The sequence below is a fragment of the Trichosurus vulpecula genome, chromosome 9 (assembly GCF_011100635.1).
Source record: "Trichosurus vulpecula isolate mTriVul1 chromosome 9, mTriVul1.pri, whole genome shotgun sequence".
NCBI lineage: Eukaryota > Metazoa > Chordata > Mammalia > Diprotodontia > Phalangeridae > Trichosurus > Trichosurus vulpecula.
Window position 1 is genome coordinate 121,990,933 of NC_050581.1, and position 20,019 is coordinate 122,010,951.

The following is a 20,019-nucleotide window of genomic DNA, read 5'->3' on the forward strand; positions in this document are numbered from 1 at the left end:
GTAGAAGCCTTGGTTTTCTTGATTCATAAGATTTAAAAACTGGTAGGGACCTAGAACATTATCTATTCTAGCCCAAACCAAGTCCCCTGTATTTTACAGATAAAACTGAGGCCCAGAGAATTTAAAGTATTTTCAGCACACCAAAATGTCTTCTGAAATTTTATCACCATTCAGATTATGTGTATATAAAGGCTAATTAAAACTTTACCTAAAATCTAGTCCACAATCATCTGTTCCACAGTCAGCCAACATAGTCACTCTGAAAGCAAAATATTTACTCTTCCTTGGAGTAATTGCTGACAAAACAAAGTAATTCGTTATGTTCCAAACATGAATCAGTTCATAGAAAATTCTTATCGTCATACAAATATTGTAAAAGCTGATTCTGCATCCAAAGCTGTTAGTATTTAATTGTTTTTTTTCTTTTCTGACAGCCACAGTGGACCCCAAAACGCATGATAGAACCCATGCCAAGAGGTTTAAAAATCTATTTTGTAAGTTTGGAACATAATGGAACATTAATTTGTATTTATAGATAAGCTTTCATCTCTTTGCCTAAATGCGTTTTACAGATGTTTTATGGAAGTAATTATTATTATATTTTGTTACCAAATCACTTCACAGATGTTCTTTGCTTGCTTCTCTTGAAAAACTAAATAAATGATCTTTGTGGCCAAATAATTCACTCTCATATCCATAATTATTATGTTATTTTTATCTTTATCTTAGGGGTCCTAAACTTGTCTTTATTTTTCCTAAAATATTTACTTAACTCAAAAGTGATTCATCTAACTTGTTCTAATTTTTCTGTTTTTTCCTGAGGAAACTCAAAAGTTATGTTTCAAATTTAATCTGAACCTAAAATATTTCAGCCATATTGTATTGGTTGTGATAGGAAGTGACACCCTTATAAAAAGACTGTATACCTCAGCTATTTTTGGCCAGGAAAAAAAATGACCTCAATAAAAGTAAAGATTAATAAAACAATAGAAAAGGGAAAGGAAATGTGTATGCTTAGGCAACTGTTATTATGATTTGAATACCAAGTTACTCTAGTATGGTTTTAATTTTTTGAGCCATGTATCTTTACTGAGTAGTAACTTTCTTAGCCTTCTCTTAAGGCTCTAGAAAACTTTACATCTTATAATCAAGTCAAGTACTGTTCTGTCTTACAACCTGGTAGAAGGAGCCATTTTGCCCTCAGATATTAAAACATCATCACCACCATCATCAAAATACATTTTTAGTCACTTGTTGTATGTAGAACATTATACAGGGTAGGGACAAAGATTAGGAAAGGCTTAATCCCTGACCTCAAGGAACTTGCACCAACAGAGATCAGTCTATGGTAAAAATCAAGAGTGATAGTCACAGTTTAGTGCTAAAGAAAGTGGAAGAATCACTGAGACCTACAGTGAATTGTCTAGGCTTCGTGGAGGAGACAGGACTTGAAATAAATAGAATTTAAGCAAAAATCTAAGGGAAGACCTCACAGGTACCGGATGGAGACTAAGAGTGCAAAGTCTGAGTGGCATTGTTTGTATAGTACCTGTTCAGGTAACAGTAACACTAGGAAGCGTTTCTTTAGGAAATCTGGCCTGGCAGCTCCCTGCTTACTGTTCTGTTAATTTTTTTTTCAAACTTCGGAATAATTGCCCAGATAGACGTAATAAGCTTTAGCCAGGTAGGGAGATTCAAAGGAAATGGCATGGTATGTATGTATAAGACTTAGTATTTAAAAGGGGGTGATAAAGGGATGCAATAATACAAATGATAACACTAAAAGCAGTGAAACTTGATGAATTATAATGAACAATCTCAGTCATGGAGAGTTGATAAAGAAACCAACCTCTTTCCTCTTAGTAGAGAGGTGGGAATTATGGATGTGAAATGTAGAATACATTGTCAGTCATGTTTGCTCACAGCGACTATCTTCAGTCCTTGCTTAAATGTTTTTACTTGTTACTGGGAAAGTTTCAGTGGGAGGAAGGGATTTTAAGAGAAAAACAAAAGGTTTCATTCGGGGTGACAGGTGTTGACAGAAAAATAAAAGGCAATAAATCTTTTTAAAAAATGAAATAAAAGGATATGATAGATACTGAGATGAAGGATAGAATTAGGAGAGGAACTGAAACTACTATTTCCTGAATCCTCATTCTGGTGGCTCATTTTACCCCTAGATGAGGAGGATATCATGAGCTTGTGATGCCTTGGGATTGGGGATTCTGAGCTCTTTCTTGCTTTCTTTCCTTTCCCCATAGGTCTGTCCCACTGTAGACCATGAGTAGGTAATGCACAGTGAGGACTATTGGGAGCCATGTCAGACGAGTCAATCTCAGGGAGTGATCCAGACTTGGACCCAGACTTGGAGCCGGAGGATATGGAAGAGGAGGAGGAGGAGGAGGAGGAGGAGGAGGAGGAGGAGGAGGAAGAGGCAATGGAGGAGGGCAATGATGGGGATGATGAGGAAGACTTGCTTGATGAGAATGGTAAGTATTTGGGGTTTCCGATATATTTCAATCCATCGGTGTCTTTGCAATAGTGGTTTGGTGAGAGTAGGGATATTCCCATTCTTGTTTTTGCATATTTAAAAGTAGATGTTTTATTCCCAGAGAATTCTTGATATTTTATTTCTTGTTGGATTGCTTTTAAAATTCAGAATGAGAGATCACAGCAAAATATTTTTCTAACATACAAATACAGAAATAGGTTTCATACTGCCACTGCCTCCTGATCGAATAGTTCTTGGTGATATGACTAGAAAATATTGTTACCACTTTGTGGACACACAAGGCAGCCTGGTACAGTGGAAAGAGCTTCTGCTTTACCAGAAATTAGGAGACTTGGTTTTGCTTCTAACTTGATTTGAGACCTTGGACAAATCTCTTCACCACCATGGGCCTCCAGCTCCTCATCTATAAAATGAAGTGGTTGGATTAAATGATTTCTCTAAGGCATCTTCTACCTCTCGTGGTAAGTGATTTCTCTGTGGAATGCTTAGTGAAGCCTCAGTTGGGCGTTTTGTTTCTTGTAATTCTGCTGTCTCCTTGTTTCAGTTCTTCAGACTCTTCTGTGAGGGGACTGGCCCAAGTGGTGATAGACCTTTTATTTACTCCAGATTCCTTCATTACAATGTGATGATCTGAATACTCAGTGATTAGCTGGTTAGAAACTTTTTTTCAGCCTAACCATAGGCCTTCAATTCTGTCCTTTCACAAGGTGATTGATTGTCAGCAAATAGGAGGTGACTAATAGGATTGCATGGTCATCAAAGCTTTCAAAAGTCCTGGGACTTCTATACTGCCTGTTTGCATTCTGTGAGTGCAAGTTGCAGAGAAGCTAATTTCAGGAAAGGACCTCACTGTCTTCTGAGCCAGTTGATTATGCTTTGGGACAACTCAGATTGTTTAGGAAATGTTTATTCTCACTGGAGGTCTTTAGTCAGGGAATATGACTGCTTGTCAAGAATATTGAAGAAGTGATTCCTATTCAGTTATAGGTTGGACTTGACGACCATAATAATCAATAAGCTGAAGGATCTGAAGAGGCAGGGAGGAGAATTGTAATCTGTGTGGAGGAATATCATCTAGACAATGGGAAGAAGGTCATTAGATTTAGTAATAAATAATTGATAACCTTGGAGAGAGCCGTTTCTTTCTGGGATGGGAACTGTGAAAAGGTGGAGGCTATGGGTGTAGAGAGCTTTGTCTTCTCTGGTTAGCTATCAAAGGGAGGAGCAATATAGGCTAGCACCTTAAGGGGATGTTAGAGTCCAGGGAAGTTTTCTTTTTCTTTTTTAAGGATTGGGAAGATCTGGGGATGTTCTTAGACAACAATGAAGGAGAGAGTGGTTAAGGATTGGTTGAAAAATTCAGGGTGAGGGGGAAATGATCAGAGTGACAATCTCCTGGTGAAAATGGGAAGGCATGGGATCAAAGATAACAGCAGACGGCTTGCTACAGGCAAGGAGAATGCCACTTCATCCTCCTAGATTGGAACAAAGAAAGAGTGTAGGGGGAATGATGCTGAGGTGAATTGGAATATTATGATTTGGGGAAAAGAAGAAGCTCATGACAGAGGCTTGAATTTTGAGAAGTAAGGATGATTGCATAGGGGCTTGAGAAGAGTAAGTTTGAAACTGCCATTTGGAATGGAATAGCTGGTTAGATGGTGGTATATGAGAAAGGGACTTAGAGTTCTTGAACATAGCTCAAAATATAGGAGTGACATGCCCCTTTTGGTTATGGATAAGCCTGTACCCAACAAAAGGCAAATAAAAATGTATTTGTCTGGAGTATTTCAGATGTAATCAAAAGGACTTTTAAATGAAAAGGGGAGACAGGGAACAGTATATACATCCATCAAGCTAGGTACCATAGAAAAGATTATAAACAGTATCAAAGGCTTCAGAGAGGTCTAGGAGAATGAGAAGTGAGAAAAGGCCTTTGAATCTGGAAATTAAAAGATAACTGAAAACTTTGGAAAGAAAAGTTTTTGTGAAATGATAAGATTTGAAGTTGGATGGTAAGGGGATAAGTAGAGAATGAGGGGAGAGAAAATGGAGGCATCTATTATAGATGCCCTTTTTGAAGACTTTAGCTACAAAGGGCAGAAGAGTTACGGAATGATATTTAGCTGGGATGGAAGGATCAAGTGAGTGTTTTTTTCAGGATGGGAGAGACATGGGCCTGTTTATAGGCAGTAAAGAATGAGCCAGTAGACAGGGAGAGATTGAAAATAGATGATAGAAGGCTATAAAACTGTTTGTACCTTTTAACCCATCAATATGTATCTCAAAGAGATCAAAGGAAAAGGAAAAGGAGATACAAGGAGTACCAAAGTATTTATAGCAACTCTTTTTGTAGTGGCAGAGAATTGGAAATTGAGAGGATGCTTATCAATTAGGAATGGCTGAACAGGTTGTGGTATATGATCATGATAGAATACCATTGTGCTATATGATGAGGGAGATGGTTTCAGAAAAATCTGGGAAGACATATAAACTGATGCATAGTGGAGTGAGCAGAACCAGGAAAATATTGTACACAGTAAGGATAATATTGTAATGGTGATCAACAGTGAAAGATTTAGGCAACTGATCAATACAAGGATCCAAGGCAATTCCGAAAGAACTAATGATGAAAAATGCAGTCCACCTTCACAGAGAGAGAACTGCTGAATTCTGAATGCAGCATGAAGCAGATTGTTTTTCACTTTCTTTTTCTTTCTTTTCTTTTTTTTTTTGCAACATAGCTAATACAAAAATATGTTTTGCATGATTTCACATGTATAATGAGTGTCATATTGATTGCCTTCTTAATGAGTGGGAGAGGAGCTGGAGAGAGAGAATTTGGAACTAAAAATTTTTTAATTAATATTAAAAATTAATTTAAAAAAAAAAGAAAATAAGTGACAGAGGGGGCAAACTGTTATAAGATGAGATGGAATGGGATCTTTTGAACAAATAGATGGGTTAGCCTTGGGAGCAAAGCCATTTCATCATGTGAGATGAATGAGGAGGAGATAGTAGTAAAAGGCATTTGAGTAATATGAGATTATGAAGAGGGGAGAAGAGAGCTCATGGTGCATGGCCTTACTTTTTTCTGTAAAATATGAGGCAAAGTTCTCTGCTGAGAGAATAGGGGATGTGGGAGCTATGGGAGGTTTGAGGAGGGTTGAGATCTGCTGTGGAGAGTGGGAGGCATAGTAGGATTGCCTAGCAGAAGTGAGGACCCAGTTGAAGTTGTATAACATAAATTTGTGTTTTATGTGTGTATGTGTGTGCACATGCCTGTGTGTTAAGTATTTTATTTTTATTTTTCCCCAGCTACATGCAAAAACAGTTTATGACATTTGCTTTAAAAACTTTGAGTTACAAATTCTCTCCCTTCCTCCCTCCCCCACATCCCTTCATTGAGAAGGCAAGCAGTTCGATATAGGTTATACATGTATAATATAAATTTGTAAGAGACCCAGTCAGAACAGTTGCATGATTTTTTCCACCTTTGTTCAATAAGTGTGTACGAGTGAAGGGTACAAAAGGCAGGAATGATCCAAGGCTGAGACTTGGCGGGGCTTAATCAGTGATATGATAAAGGGGCTGGGGATTTAAAAGAGGAGGGCAGTGTAGAGTTGAATTGGTTTACCATGGGATCAAGATGGGGAGAAGAGAGGAGAATGGCTAGTGCAAGGGAGAGGACCTGAGAGAGTACTGAGGGATCAAGGAATTTGAAGTGATAGTGTGAGTGAAGAGTCGGGTTTTGTAAGGGGAAGCAGAGGGGAGATGTGAAAAGCCAACAGCTTATGGCTGGATAAGGGGATTTTGAAATTCTTGAACATGGAGGTGATCCATTAGTGGATGAGTACATTTGTGGCAAAATCAAGTATATGACTATCATTGTATTCATAAGAAGTGAGTGGCTGTGAAACTGAGTGGTTAGGGTGTTTTAGGGAAAGTCTTCTAATATGAGAGGGCAGGAGTTGGGGAGGAGAGAAAAACTGAGCTATATAATAAACTCATTGAGGAAGAAAGGGGAGTGACCTGGATGGGGAGGAGAATAGTGTCTGTAGACTTTTCCTAGTGCAAAGTAGCTAATGATTTCTTTACTTATGTTAATGATAATTTCACCCTTCAAAAGTTAAGGAAATCAATGAGAAAAGATGTTATTTTACTTTGGATGGGATTTTATTTAAAACTTTTGAATTGATATTCATTAGTTATGTTGGTCTATAGTTCTCTTTGCCTTATTCTTTCCTTGTTTAAGTAGTAGGTCTACAGTTGTCTAAGAAAAGGAATTTGGTAGAGTGTTTTTTTAAAAAAAAAAACTTTTTGAGAATATAATGTGTGTAATAGAGGTTCTCTAGACATTTGGGAGAATTTTCCTATAAATATATGGATTATACAATGATTATTCCTTTGTACCTACTTCAATTTCCTTTCCTGATGTAAAATCTCTATTTGGTCTTCTGTTAATTTGGTCATTTTGTATTTTTCTAGGTAATCCCCTATTGTAAATTTTCAGTTCCACTAGGATACAGTTATATATAATATGTGATGATATTTCTTTTTGTTCATTGTTGTGATTTAATTGCATTTTTTATTTTGGTAATTTGATTTCTAAAAATTTTTAAAGTTTATTTTTAATGGACAAAAATTTCTTTTCTTCCCCTCTCACCTCCCTCCCCTCATATTAAAAGCAAAACAAAGCCCTTGTAACAAATAGGTAAATTGATTTTCTTCTCTGTTTAAAATTATGTTAGCTAAAGGTTCATTGATTTGTGTTTGTCTTTTCAGAGAACCAGCTTACAGTTTTATTGTCAATTGTCAGACAATTCTATTGTCTTTCAATTTATTTCTCTTCTGATTTTCAAGATTTCTTTTTTTGCTTATTTTGGGTTTGTTGATTTTCATGTTTGTAATTGCATGGTCAGTTCATGATTCTGTCTTTCTCTATTTTGTTCATGTATGTTCTCATTGACATAATATTTCCTGTGAGGTCTGCTTTAGCTGAATACTGGGTATTTTTGTATGTCATCTCATGATTATTCTCTTCCATTATAGTTTCTATGATTTTTATTTGGCCCATTCATTATTCAAGATGTGGAAATTTTTAAAAAATATTTTATTTTTCCTGCTTGCATGTAAAAACATTTCTAACATTCATTTTTTAAAATTTTGAGTTCCAAATTCTCTCCCTCCCTCCTTCCCTGAGATGGTAAGCAATTGCTAGAAGTTATACATGTGCAATCATGCAAAACATATTTCCGTATTAGTCATATTGTGAAAGAAAGTGATGTAGGAAATTCTATTCTGAATGTGAGTCTCTTCACCAGGCAGAAATTGGTTGCTGGGGTGGAAATGATGAGCACTTTAGAGGGAAGTGCCTGCTCCATTTTAGAGTTTATGATAGAGAAAGAGAAGAAAACCAAGAATAGTCTTCTGACATATACTCTGTATTTTGGGAGAGCAGATTTCAGAAAATTCAGAGTAGAAAGAAGTAGGATCTTGTGAATTAAAATTCTGTAGGTGAAGTCAGCTCAGGAGTCATGAGAAGCCCTTAAGAATGAAACACCAGAGTTATAGAGACACAATTATGATGATGAAAAGGAGGAATTATCTAAAGCAGTGATGTCAAACTCGAATAGAAACAGGCCACTAAACCATACATAGGGATTCTTGTGGGCCATATATTAACTTAGCTTTTAAAGTTTTATTGTGTTTTTATTTGTTTCGCCAATACCTTCCTAATTATATTTTAATCTGGTTCAGGACACACTTGGGAGTATTGTGGACCATATATGGCCTGCCAGCATGTGTTTGACACCTCTGTTCCAGAGGTCCTGATATGGATGCAAAGGAACTTAAACCAACTTAGTTTTTTTTTTTAATAAATTTTTAATGATACCTTGTTTTTTTTACGTCACTACAGTCCCCCTCCCCCCGCCCCAGTATCACTTTTCCTCCCTGAGAGCCATCCAGTATAACAAATGTTGTTATTAAAAACAAAAGAAGGAAGAACAATCACCCTAACTGATCATTAAATCATGAAGTCTGAAAATATATATAATGTGCAATACTCATGGACTCTCCCCCCAAAGGGGTAAGATGTGAGTGTCTTCTCATATTTCTTCTTTCAAACCATGCTTGTTCTTTATAATTTTGCACCATTGACTTTTTATTTAAGAATATTTTATTTTTTCCCAATTACATGTAAAAACAATTTTTAACATTTGTTTTTTAAAATTTTGAGTTCCAAATTCTCTATACAGTAAGCAATTTGATATAGACTATACATGTGCAATTATGCAAAACATATTTTCATACTAGTTATATTGTGAAAGAAAACACAGACCAAAAAGAAAACCCACCATGAGAAAAATAAAGTGAAAAAATAGTATGCTTTGATCTGCATTCAGACTTCCATCAGTTCTTTCTCTGGAGATGGATAGCATTTTTCATCATGAGTCCTTTGGAATTGTCTTGGATCATTGTTTTGTTGAGAATATCTAAGTCATTCACAGTTGATCATCATACAAAATTGCTATTATTGTGTACAATGTTCACCTGGTTCTGCTCATTTCACTTTGCATCAGTTCATATAAGTCCAGGTTTTTCTGAAATCATTCTACTTGTCATTTCTTGTAGCAACAATCATATATCACAACCATTCCCCAATTTATGGTTGCTGTTAAGTCATTTTCAGTTGTGTCCAACTCTATAATTCTATTTGGAGTTTTCTTGCCAAAGATACTGTAATGGTTTGACATTTTCTTCAGCTCATATTACAGATGAGGAACTGAGGTGAACAGGGTTAAGGTGACTTGCCCAGGGTCATACAGCTAATAAGTATCTGAAGCTAGATTTGAAATCAGATCCTCCTGACTCCAGAGCTGGTGCTCTATCCACTGAGCTACCTAGCTGCTCACCCAATTCATCAATTTCCAATTTTTTGCCACCACAAAAAGAGCTGCTATAAATATTTTTGTACAAATAGGTCCTTTTCCCTTTTTTTAAAAAAAAAATCTCTTTGGGGTAAAGACTTAGTAGTGATATTGTTGGATCAGAGGGTATGTAGTTTCATAGTCCTTTGGGCATAGTTGCAAATTATTCTCCAGAATGGTTGGATCAGTTCACAACTCCACCAACAATGCATTAGTGTTCCATTTTCCCCCACATCTTTTCCAACATTTATCATTTTCCTTTTCTGTCATCTTAGCCAATCTGATAGGTGTGAGGTAATACCTTGGAATCTTTAACTTTGTATTTCTTTAATCAGGTAGAGCATTTTTTCATGTGATTGTAGATAGCTTTGATTTCTTCCTCTGAAAACTGCCTGTTCATATCCTTTGACCATTTATCAATTGGGGAATGACTCATATTCATGACAAAGTTCTTTATATGTTTGAGAAATGAGATCTTTGTCTAAGAGACTGTCTTAAAATTTTATCCCTAATTTTCTGCTTTCCTTCTCATCTTGGCTACATTGGTTTTATTTGTATAAAATCTTTTTAATTAATGTAATCAAAATTATCCATTTTGTACTTTACAATACTCTCCCTCTCTTGTTTATTCATAAATTATTCTTTTATCCATGAGTCTTATGGGTTATGTGTTCCATGTTCTTTTAATTTTCTTGTGCTATCTCCCTTTAGGTTATGTATCTATTTTGACCCTGTTCTGGTACATGGTTAAAGATACCAGCCTATGCCCTATTTCTGCCAAACTGCTTCCTACATTTCCTAACAATTTTTACCAAACAATGAATTCTTATCTTCAGAACTCAAATCTTTACATTTGTCAGGCACAAGGTTGCCAGAATCCTTAATTACTATGTATCATATGTCTGTTCTGTTCTACTGATCTATTTTTCTGCCTCTTAGCCGTACTAGATAGTTTTGATATTTACTGACTTATAATATAGTTTATGGTCTGGTACTGCTGAGCCCCCTTCCTTTACATTCTTTTTCATTAGTTTCTTTGAAATTCTTGATCCTCTGTTCTTCCTAATGAATTTTGTTAATATTTTTTCTAACTCAGTAAAATAATTTTTAAGTAATTTAATTGGAATGGCATTGAATAAATATATTATTTAGGTAAAATTGTCATTTTTATTATATTGGCTTTGTTTAACTATTAATATTTCTTTAATTATTTAAATCTTACTTTATTTGTATATAAAGAGTATTTTATAATTATGTTCATGTAGTTCCCTGGGCCTGTTTTGGCAGGTATACTCTCAGGTATTTTTTATTGTCTACAATTATTTTAAATGGGGCATCTCTCTTTTCTTTTTTTGGAGGGGGGATGGCAGGGCAGTTGGGGGTAAGTGACTTGCTCAAGGTCACACAACTAGTAAGTGTGTCCAGTGTCTAAGGCCTGATTTGAACTCAGGTCCTTCCGACACCAGGGCTGGTGCTCTACTCACTGCTCCATCTAGCTTCCCTGGGGCATCTCTTGCAGGTTTTTGTTGGTGATATATAAAAATGCTGATGATTTGTGTGGGTTTATTTTATCTCCTATTACTTTGCTAAAATTATTGTTTCAGCATTCATTTTGAGGTGATGTTCTGTCTTTTTTGTGGAGCGAAGTTGGAGTGCCTATAATTTTCTGATCTCCGCCATTTTCCCAGAATTCTCTTTGTGTCTCTTCTCTAAAAAGTCCTTTCAGTTTTTTTGTGAGAAGGTGAAGGGTGCCATTCCATCATACCATTCTGATCCCCAACCTCCTGGGGAGGAAGGAAAGCAGATACCATTTCATTGTGCTGTGCATGTAGTAAATCCTACCTCATCTCTAGCCTCCTATAGGAAGAGAAGTGCCATTCCAATGAATCAATCTCCTGCTTCTGGGCTACAGGAATAGGCATCATTCCATCAAGTCTCCAGCATGTTTGCTGCCTTGGGGAAAGGAGAGTAACACAATTCCTTCTTTTCCAATTACTTGCTTCCTTTCTTAAATTGCCTGAGCTCTAAAAAGATGCTACCTTAAGGCCAAAACCCTATGTACGTTGAAACTCCTATCTAGACAGAAAGCAGGGGGATTCCCATCAATTGGGGAATAGCTAAACAAGTTGTGATATATGATTGTGATGGAATACTGTGTTGTAAGAAATGAGCAGGTTGATTTTAGAGAAACATGGAGAGACTTGTATAAATAATTAAGAGTGAAATGAGCAGAGCCAAGAGAATGTTATATATGATAACAGCAATATTGTTTGAAAAATAATTGTGAACAACTAAGCTATTCTGAATATTATGGATATTGAAGGAAGATGCCATCCACCTCTGGAGAAAGAACTGATAAACAAAAGTATGATTAGTATTGTATATGTGGTTATATCTATATCTGTATCAAATGGTGGCTTTCTCAGGTGTGGTGTAGGGAGGGAGGTAGGGAGACAATTCAGAATTTAAACTATAACAAAAAAAATTTTCAAAAATTTATGTGGAGTAGATTTCTGAGTTGTGTGAGCAACAACATGGCAGACTCTGCATTTTCTCTGATTTCCTATCATCTCTGAAACCTCTCTAAAACAGAAATTATGTGTGAAAGACAAAGCAACTTCAGCTTTTTCATGGTCTAGGACACCTAGAAGCCCCTCAAAAGTTTAACATGCACCCCCTCTGCCCACCTGCAAGAACTAAACTGATGTTCACTGGCCCTGACCTCACTCAGCACCTCTCCTCTACCTCCCACACAGTGACCAATGAGGCCAAACTACTAGAACTATGGACATAATGAAGGCTTTCATCAAAACTCACCACCGCACCCCATTTTCATCTCCTTCTTTCCAGTGCCATAGAGATCCTGGCTCCAGGCTGAAGGAGTTTGCTTTAGGCATCAACAGCCAACTTGGACATAGCCCTTCAGGAGCAAAAGCTTACCAGGTGCTTCAACCTGGAAGTACCAGTGCTGCAAAGGTCTGAATTGCTAGTGTTGGAGAAGGTGGGCTCTGAACTGCTTATGCCAGTAGACTCTGACCTACAGTGCCAGGGAAAGTGGGCTCTGATATGTGGTACTCTGAGCTATTTAGTGGTAAGGAAGGCAGGCTCTGAACTCCTGGTGCTGGGCCAGAGAACTGAGAAATAGGGAGTAGGATAGGCCATCAGGACAAGAGATACTGCATGTGGAGAGCTGTGCAGCACTCCTGAGGTAAAGAACACAGCACCCAGCTGGGGTCATTTCTAATCACCCAAAAGTCAGTTGGGGCAGAGACCTAGGCTGCTGAACTGTGAATTGTTCAGTGTGGAAGACTGAGAACACTGTTAGATCCAGCCCCCAAGGAAACCACAATCAGACGGGGGAGGGGATTAGGGAGGGGTGAGGAGACTGAAAGTACCAAACACTTTAGGAAGAAAAAATCTCAAAGACTTTGAACATAAACAGATAAATCAACAGGAAAACCAGTAGCAGGAGAAATATGGCCTCTAAAGCTAGGCATCTATGAATAAATACTGCAAAATGAAGGAAAATGATCCTGCACTTGATGAGCTAGAGGAGGATCCTGTAAAATTTGAGGAGAACATGGAATCACAACATGCTGTTCAATAGTGGTTTAAAAGAGAAATGAGAATTAGGAGAATAGAATTTATGTCCAGCACAGCAAAAAATAATGAGCAGAAATTTGAATCTACAGTGGCAAGCTTCACCAAAGAAACAAAAGAGAGAACAATAGATTGAGATTGCAAATATACAGAAATGAAGGGACAGCTGAGAAAAGAAAAGCAAAAAAATCAACACAAAAAACATTAAAAGAAAATATGCTCATTCTGCAAGCAAAATATATATAATATATGTTATGTATGTATATATATGTAATATATATGTAATATATTACAGATCCTGAAGGCAAGATGTGTATAGACAACTGAAGGATCATAGGTCTCCCAGAAGGAAATGATAGGACCAAAAAACCTCACACCATAATGAAAGAAATAATAGAAGAGAAATGCCTCGAACTTCTGAACATAGACAATGAAACCTAAATTGAAAGAATTCACTGATTGCCTTCAGAAAAAAAAAAAAATCTCCTAGGCTAAAAATTTAACAGTTCAATTCAGAAACAAGAAGTTCCATAAGCCATCAGGAGAAAGACCTTCAAATACAAAGGAAAGGATCGTCAAATAAATCAAGACTGTTCTGCACCTACTAGATAAAAGAGGAAGGAATGTGTTCTGAAGACCATTGGAGCTCAAGATGAAGCCTAAGGTGACCTATCCTACAAATCTGAGCTTAACTATATAGGACAGAAGATGGATATTCAATAATAAGGAAGAGCTGGCAGCATTCTTAGAAAACCAGATCTGAAAAGATTATTTGCTTCTTGAGCATCCCAAAGAACACAATTGCAAGAGGAATGAACACATGCAGGCAGCAACAGCAATGGAGTAAAAACACAAAGACCAGTAAGAGACTTCTCTCTAAAAGTACACAAGGAGACAGGAGTGATGATGGGAATATGGCAGAAGTAATAGCAAAGAGGCACAAAGGGGACAACATTATGGACAGAGCCTGGCAACACCCTGCCTATAGGTGAATGCTTCTTTTGTAGAACTACATTACAATATGAGAGGGTAAATGAAAGGGGTTGAGGGGAGGGGGAGCAGGGCTATGGAGAGGAGTGCTGTGCCAGGGTCAAATAAAAGGCTAGCAATAAAGGGAAAGTGACTTTTTTGGCTTCAGAAAGAGAAGAAACTATAGGGGAAGGGGTGAGGAGTAGGGGAAAAGATTGAAAAGAGGAGGAGAGGAAAGAGGCCTTATTTTGGAGGTAGGAGGGGTTCCAATGGTGAATGCCCTTATGGGTAAAGAGAAATGAGGACCTCACACTGGATGAGGCCTGGGGGCCTCATCCTTTTCTGTGACACCTACAATAATTGACATTGTTCTGAGAGTGAGGCACAACAGAAAAATGGGAATCCATGAGGTAAATAAACCCTACAAGGCAGTGGCAGAATGTACCCACAAGACAGCCTAGAATGGATACCTTGGAAATTTTGATTGTATAAAGAATACAAAGAAGAGAGAGAGAGACCAGATGATTATATAGATCATGTCATGAATCAGAGAATGAGGCTCTAGTAAACAGAAAAAGAAGATGGATAATTGAAGAGCGTGAGAGAAATCCTTTTTTGGAAAGAAGTACAAAAACATAAAATTTAAAAACTAATGACCAGGGCTAGCTGAAGGGGAGGAGAGGAAAAGGGAACCTACCTGAGAGGAGAAAAAAGGAAAAAGAAATATATAATCAGATAAAAGTAGGAGAGAGGAACAAATAAATAAAACCTTAAAGGTTGATAAAAAGAGGGGATCAGAGGACAGGGGAAGAGAACCAGTTGGAACAAGTCCACCTTGAAAAAAGATTAAGATAATTAAAGGATTATAATACTGTATTTATAGCAGAAAAGGGAGAAAAATTATAACTTTAAAAATCTTTGAGACAGATGGATGAAAATATAAACCTAACTTTTATAACTTTAAATATAGACAGATTAAATAATCCAATACAATGAAAAAGAGTGAGATTGGACAAGAAAACAAAACCTTGCAGAACTCTAACCTACTGCTTAAAAGAAACACATTTATAAAACAAAAACATGCATAAAATAAAAATTAAGGGGATGGGGAAAAATCTACTATGTATCAGGTGTCTCAAAAAAATCAGGAGTTGCCATCATGCTGTTAGACAAAGCGAAAACAAAGATTAAAAAGGATTAACAAGGACACTATATTGTGCTGAAAGGAGCTATAGATGATAAACCAATATCAATAATAAACTTAAGTGCTCCAAATTCTTTAGCATCTGAATTCATAACGGAAACATTTTCTGAACTTCAAAAAGACATAGTAACATAATAGTGATAAGAGTCTTAAATATAAGTTTAGCAGAAAGGTAATCAAAAGGAAAAAATGTGGAACTGAACAAAATACTGGAAAAACTAGAGTTAAAAGCTAAATAGCAGAATAGTATACATATATCTCTACCACATGAAACTTTTGCAAAAATTGACCATGTTGTAGGGCACAGAGATATTACAAAGGTTAAAAGGCAGAAATAGCCAATAAATCTTTTATAGACCATAATACAATTAGAAGCAACTGCTTCAGGGACCACAAACTAAAGACAGATCCAAATGGAAACTTAGCAATGAAATCTTCAATAACGAATAGACTGAAGAACAAATCTCAGAAATAGTAACTGTGTAAAAAATGAGGAAAGAGCATACCAAATTTCTGTGATACAGCTAAAGCATTCCTTAGGGGGAAAATCATATCATTACAGTCATATGTTATCAAAATAGAAAAAGAGAACATTAATGAACTGAATATGGATTTTTAAATTGGAAAATTAGTGAATAAACTTAAGTACAAAAGAAATATTAAAAATTAGAGGGGAAATAGGTAAATTGGAAAGAAAAAACTCCAGAATAAACTAAAAGCTGGTTCTTTGAAAAGATTAATAAAATTGATAAACCATTAACTAATCTGATTTTGAAAGAAAAGAGCAGAAAATCAAATCAAAATAGCAAATGTGCAAAGTGAAATTGCAGCAAAGCTAGAAGAAATAAAAAGAAGAATCAGAACATTTTGCACAGTTATATGCTAACAGAACTAAAAACACAGAAGAAATAGAGGAATACTTTCAGAAAACTCCTGGTCCTGATCAGTTCACAGGAGAATTTTATAAAATGTTTAAAGAACAGTTAATAATCATATTTTACCTCTTGGTGTCAGAATAGAACTGCCCTCTCCAAACTCATGTAAGGTATTTTCTGGGGTTTTCTTCCCACTTAACTGGCAAAAAATTGCCTTTTGGTTGAGATTTTTCTGGACCCTAAGCCATCCTGACTTGCAAAATGGCCCTGTTGGAGGCAGAGCCAAGATGGCAAAATAAAGACAGAGACTCGCCTAAGCTCTCCCCCAGACTCCTCCAAATACCTTTAAAAATGACTAAACAAATTCTAGATGTAGCAGAACCCATTAAAAGACAGAGGAAACAAATTTCCAGCTCAAGACAACTTGGAAGGTCAGTAGGAAAAAAGTCTGTTGAACCAAGTTGATAGAGGAGTGCAGTCCAGTACAGGCCATACCAGCACAGCCCTGGCCTCAGCAAACCAGGAGCAGGCCTTGGGAGTGACTGAAGGAGCAGCAGCAGCGGTGGTAGTGACTGCTTCTGTATCTCTCAGCCCACGGAAGGTAAGGGGATTGAACTGGTCAGAAGGAGATTACAGGGATCTTTTTGCTAGTACTGAGGCAGGACTCTGTCGCTTTGCCCATACTTGGATCCAGGTCCTGGGTGGCAATCCCAGGGTGAGGAGGAGCACTAGCATAGCCACAGTGGAGGAGGGGACCCTCCTCACAGTTCTAGGGCAGAAAAGAGTGCTTGTGGTCTCTCACAGGCCAGAGTAAAGGCCAGGAGAGTGGTAAATACCTCTCCTTAGATAATACCACCTTGGAAGAACTGAAAACTTAGAAAGATACTGGAAGTATCTCTGAAAGTAGTTCACAAACCCCCTGAAACTTGGGAAAGTATGCTTTTCACCCTGGAAGTAGAGCCTCTACTTTAACAAAGACTTAAAAGTCAACTAATAAGCTGGGAAAATGAGCAAACAATGGAAAAAAAAACTCTTGACTATTGAAAGTTACTATGGTGACAAGAAAGATCAAAACACATGCTCAGAAGAAAACAAAGTCAAAGCACCTACATCCAAAGCCTTCAAGAAAAATATGAATTGGTATCAGGCCATGGAAGAGCTCAAAGAGGATTTTGAAAATCAAGTAAGAGAGGTAGAGGAAAAGTTGGGAAGAGAAATGAAAGTGATCCAAGAAAATCATGGAAAAACAAGTCAACAGCTCGGTAAAGGAGACACAAAAAAATACTGAAGAAAATAGCACGTTTAAAAAACAGACTAGGCCAAATGGTAAAAGAGGTCCAAAAAGCCAGTGAGAAGAAGAATGCCTTAAAAAGCAGAATTGGCCAAATGGAAAAGAAGATCCAAAAGCTCACTGAAGAAAATAATTCCTTGAAAATTAGAATGGAGCAAATGGAAGTTAATAACTATGAGAAATCAAGAAACAATAAAAAAAATAGAATACAGTGTGAAATATCTCATTGGAAAAACAAATGACCTGAAAGATAGATCCAGGAGAGATAACTTGAAAATTATTGGAAAGCCATGGTCAAAAAAAGAGTCTAGACATCATCTTTCAAGAAATTATCAAGGACAATTACCCTGATATTCTAGAACCAGAAGGTAACATAGAAATTGAAAGAATCTACTGATCATTTCCTGAAAGAGATCCCAAAATGAAAACTGCTAGGAATATTATAACCATATTCCAGAGTTCCCAGGTTAAGGAGAAAATATTGCAAGCAGTCAGAAACAATTTAAGTATCATGAAGCCACAGTGAGGATAGCCTAAGATTTAGCAGCTTTTACATTAAAGGATTGGTGGGCTTGGAATATATTCCAGAGGGCAAAGGAGCTATAATTACAACCAAGAATCATCTACCCGGAGGGAAAAATGGATATTCAATGTGATAGAAGACTTTCAAGCATTCTTGCTGAAAAGACCAGAGCTGAATAGAAAATTTGACTTTCAAATACAAGACTCAAGGGAAGCATAAAATGGCAAACGGGAGAGGGAAATCATAAGGGACTTAATAAGTTTAAACTGTTTAAATTCCTACATAAGAAGATATTTCTAACTCAAAAGACCTTTCTCATTATTAGGGTAACTAGAAGGAGCATATGTGGACAGAAGGCACAGGCGTGAGCCGAATATGAAGGAATGATATCTAAAAAATAAAATTAGGGGTGAGAGAGGAATGTACTGGGAGAAAGAAAAAGGGAGAGGTAAAATGGGGTAAATTATCTCACATAAAAGAGACAAGAAAAAACTTTTACAGTGCAGGGAAGGGGTGGGGAGGTAAGGAGGAGTGAATGAACCTTACTCTTATCAGAATTGGCTCAAAGAGGAAATAACATACACCATCAATTAGGTATAGAAATCTATCTCACCCTACAGGAAAGTAGGAAGGGAAGGGAATAAGAGAAGGGGGGAAGGGGGTAAAAGAGAGGGCAGATTGGGGGAGGGAGTAGCCAGAAATAGAACACTTTTGAGGAGGGACAGGGTGAAAAGGGAGAGAGAATAGAATAAATGGGGGTGGGAGGTATAGGAGGAATAGTAACTGAAAAAATTTTTGAAACAAGTTTCTCTGATAAAGCCCTCATTTCTCAAACACATAGAGAACTGAGTCATTTATAAAAATAAGAGCCATTCCCCAATTGATAAATGATCAAAAAATATGAGAAGTTTTCAGCCATATATCTATAGCCATATGAAAAAATACTCTAACTCACTGTTAATTGGAGAAATGCAAATTAAAACAATTCTGAGGTACTACCTCATACCTATTAAATTGGCTAATAGGACAGAAAAAGTAAATGACAAATGTTGGAGGGAACATGGGAAAAATGAGACTTTAATATACTGTTGGTGGAGTTGTGAATTGACTCAGCCATTCTGTAGAGCAATTTGGAACAATGCCCAAAAGGCTATAAAAAACCTTCTACCTAGCAATAGTACTACTAGGTCTGTATCCCAAAAGAGATAAAAAACAAAAAGGAAAAGGACCTATTTGTACAAAAATATTTATAGCAGCTCTTTTCTTGGGATAAAGAATTAGAAGTTGAGGGGATGCCTATCAATTGGGGAATGACTGAACAAGTTGTGGTATGTGATTATGATGGAATACTATTGTAGTATAAGATATGATGAGCAGGATGCTCTCAGAAAAACCTGGAAAGACATATGTGAGCTGATGCAAAGTGAAACGTACCGTGTACAAAGTAGCAGCAGTATTGTAAGATGATCAGCCATGAATGACTTAGCTATTTTCAGCAATATAGTGATCCAAGACAACTCTGAAGGACTTATGATGAAAAATGCTATCTATCCCCAGAGATGGTGTCTGAATACAGATTGAAGCATACTTTTTTTTACATTATTTTTCTTGAGTTTTTTTCTTGTCTGTGTTTTCTTTCACAACATGACTTATGAAAATATTTTACATTATTACACATATATAACCTATATGGAATTGCTTACTTTCTCAATGGGGTAAGGGAGGGAGGAAGGGAGAGAATTTGGAACTCAGCATTTTAAAAACAAATGTTAAAATTGTTTTTACATCTAACTGGGGAAAAATAAAATACTAAATAATTATTTGCTAGCCATAATTAATAAAATTGATTATTAGTTACAAAAAAAGAACAGTTAGTACTCATACTTCACAAATCTAAGAATTGAGAAGAAAAAGCACGCTACTAGAATCCTTTTATGAGATAAATATAGTTCCAATACCTAAACCAGGGAAAGATAAAACATGGAAAGAAAACTATAGGCCAATATTATTAATAAACATTGGTTAAAAATTTTAAACAAAATCCTGTCAAATAGAATACACTGTGATTTATCCAATGAATCATTCATTATGACCAAGTGGGATTTATACCATGGAT

General features: G+C 36.6%; 1 protein-coding gene across 1 annotated transcript in view; it reads left to right on the forward strand.

The window, feature by feature from the left end:
* The first annotated feature begins 2,437 nt into the window (after positions 1–2,437).
* The window catches only part of RAD54L2 (RAD54 like 2), a 92,848-nt gene continuing 75,266 nt past the window's right edge, over positions 2,438–20,019 (forward strand). Inside the window, exon 1 of the mRNA XM_036739629.1 lies at positions 2,438–2,489. Within this exon, the coding sequence (XP_036595524.1) occupies positions 2,438–2,489 (52 nt within the window). The remainder of the gene's footprint in view (positions 2,490–20,019) is intronic.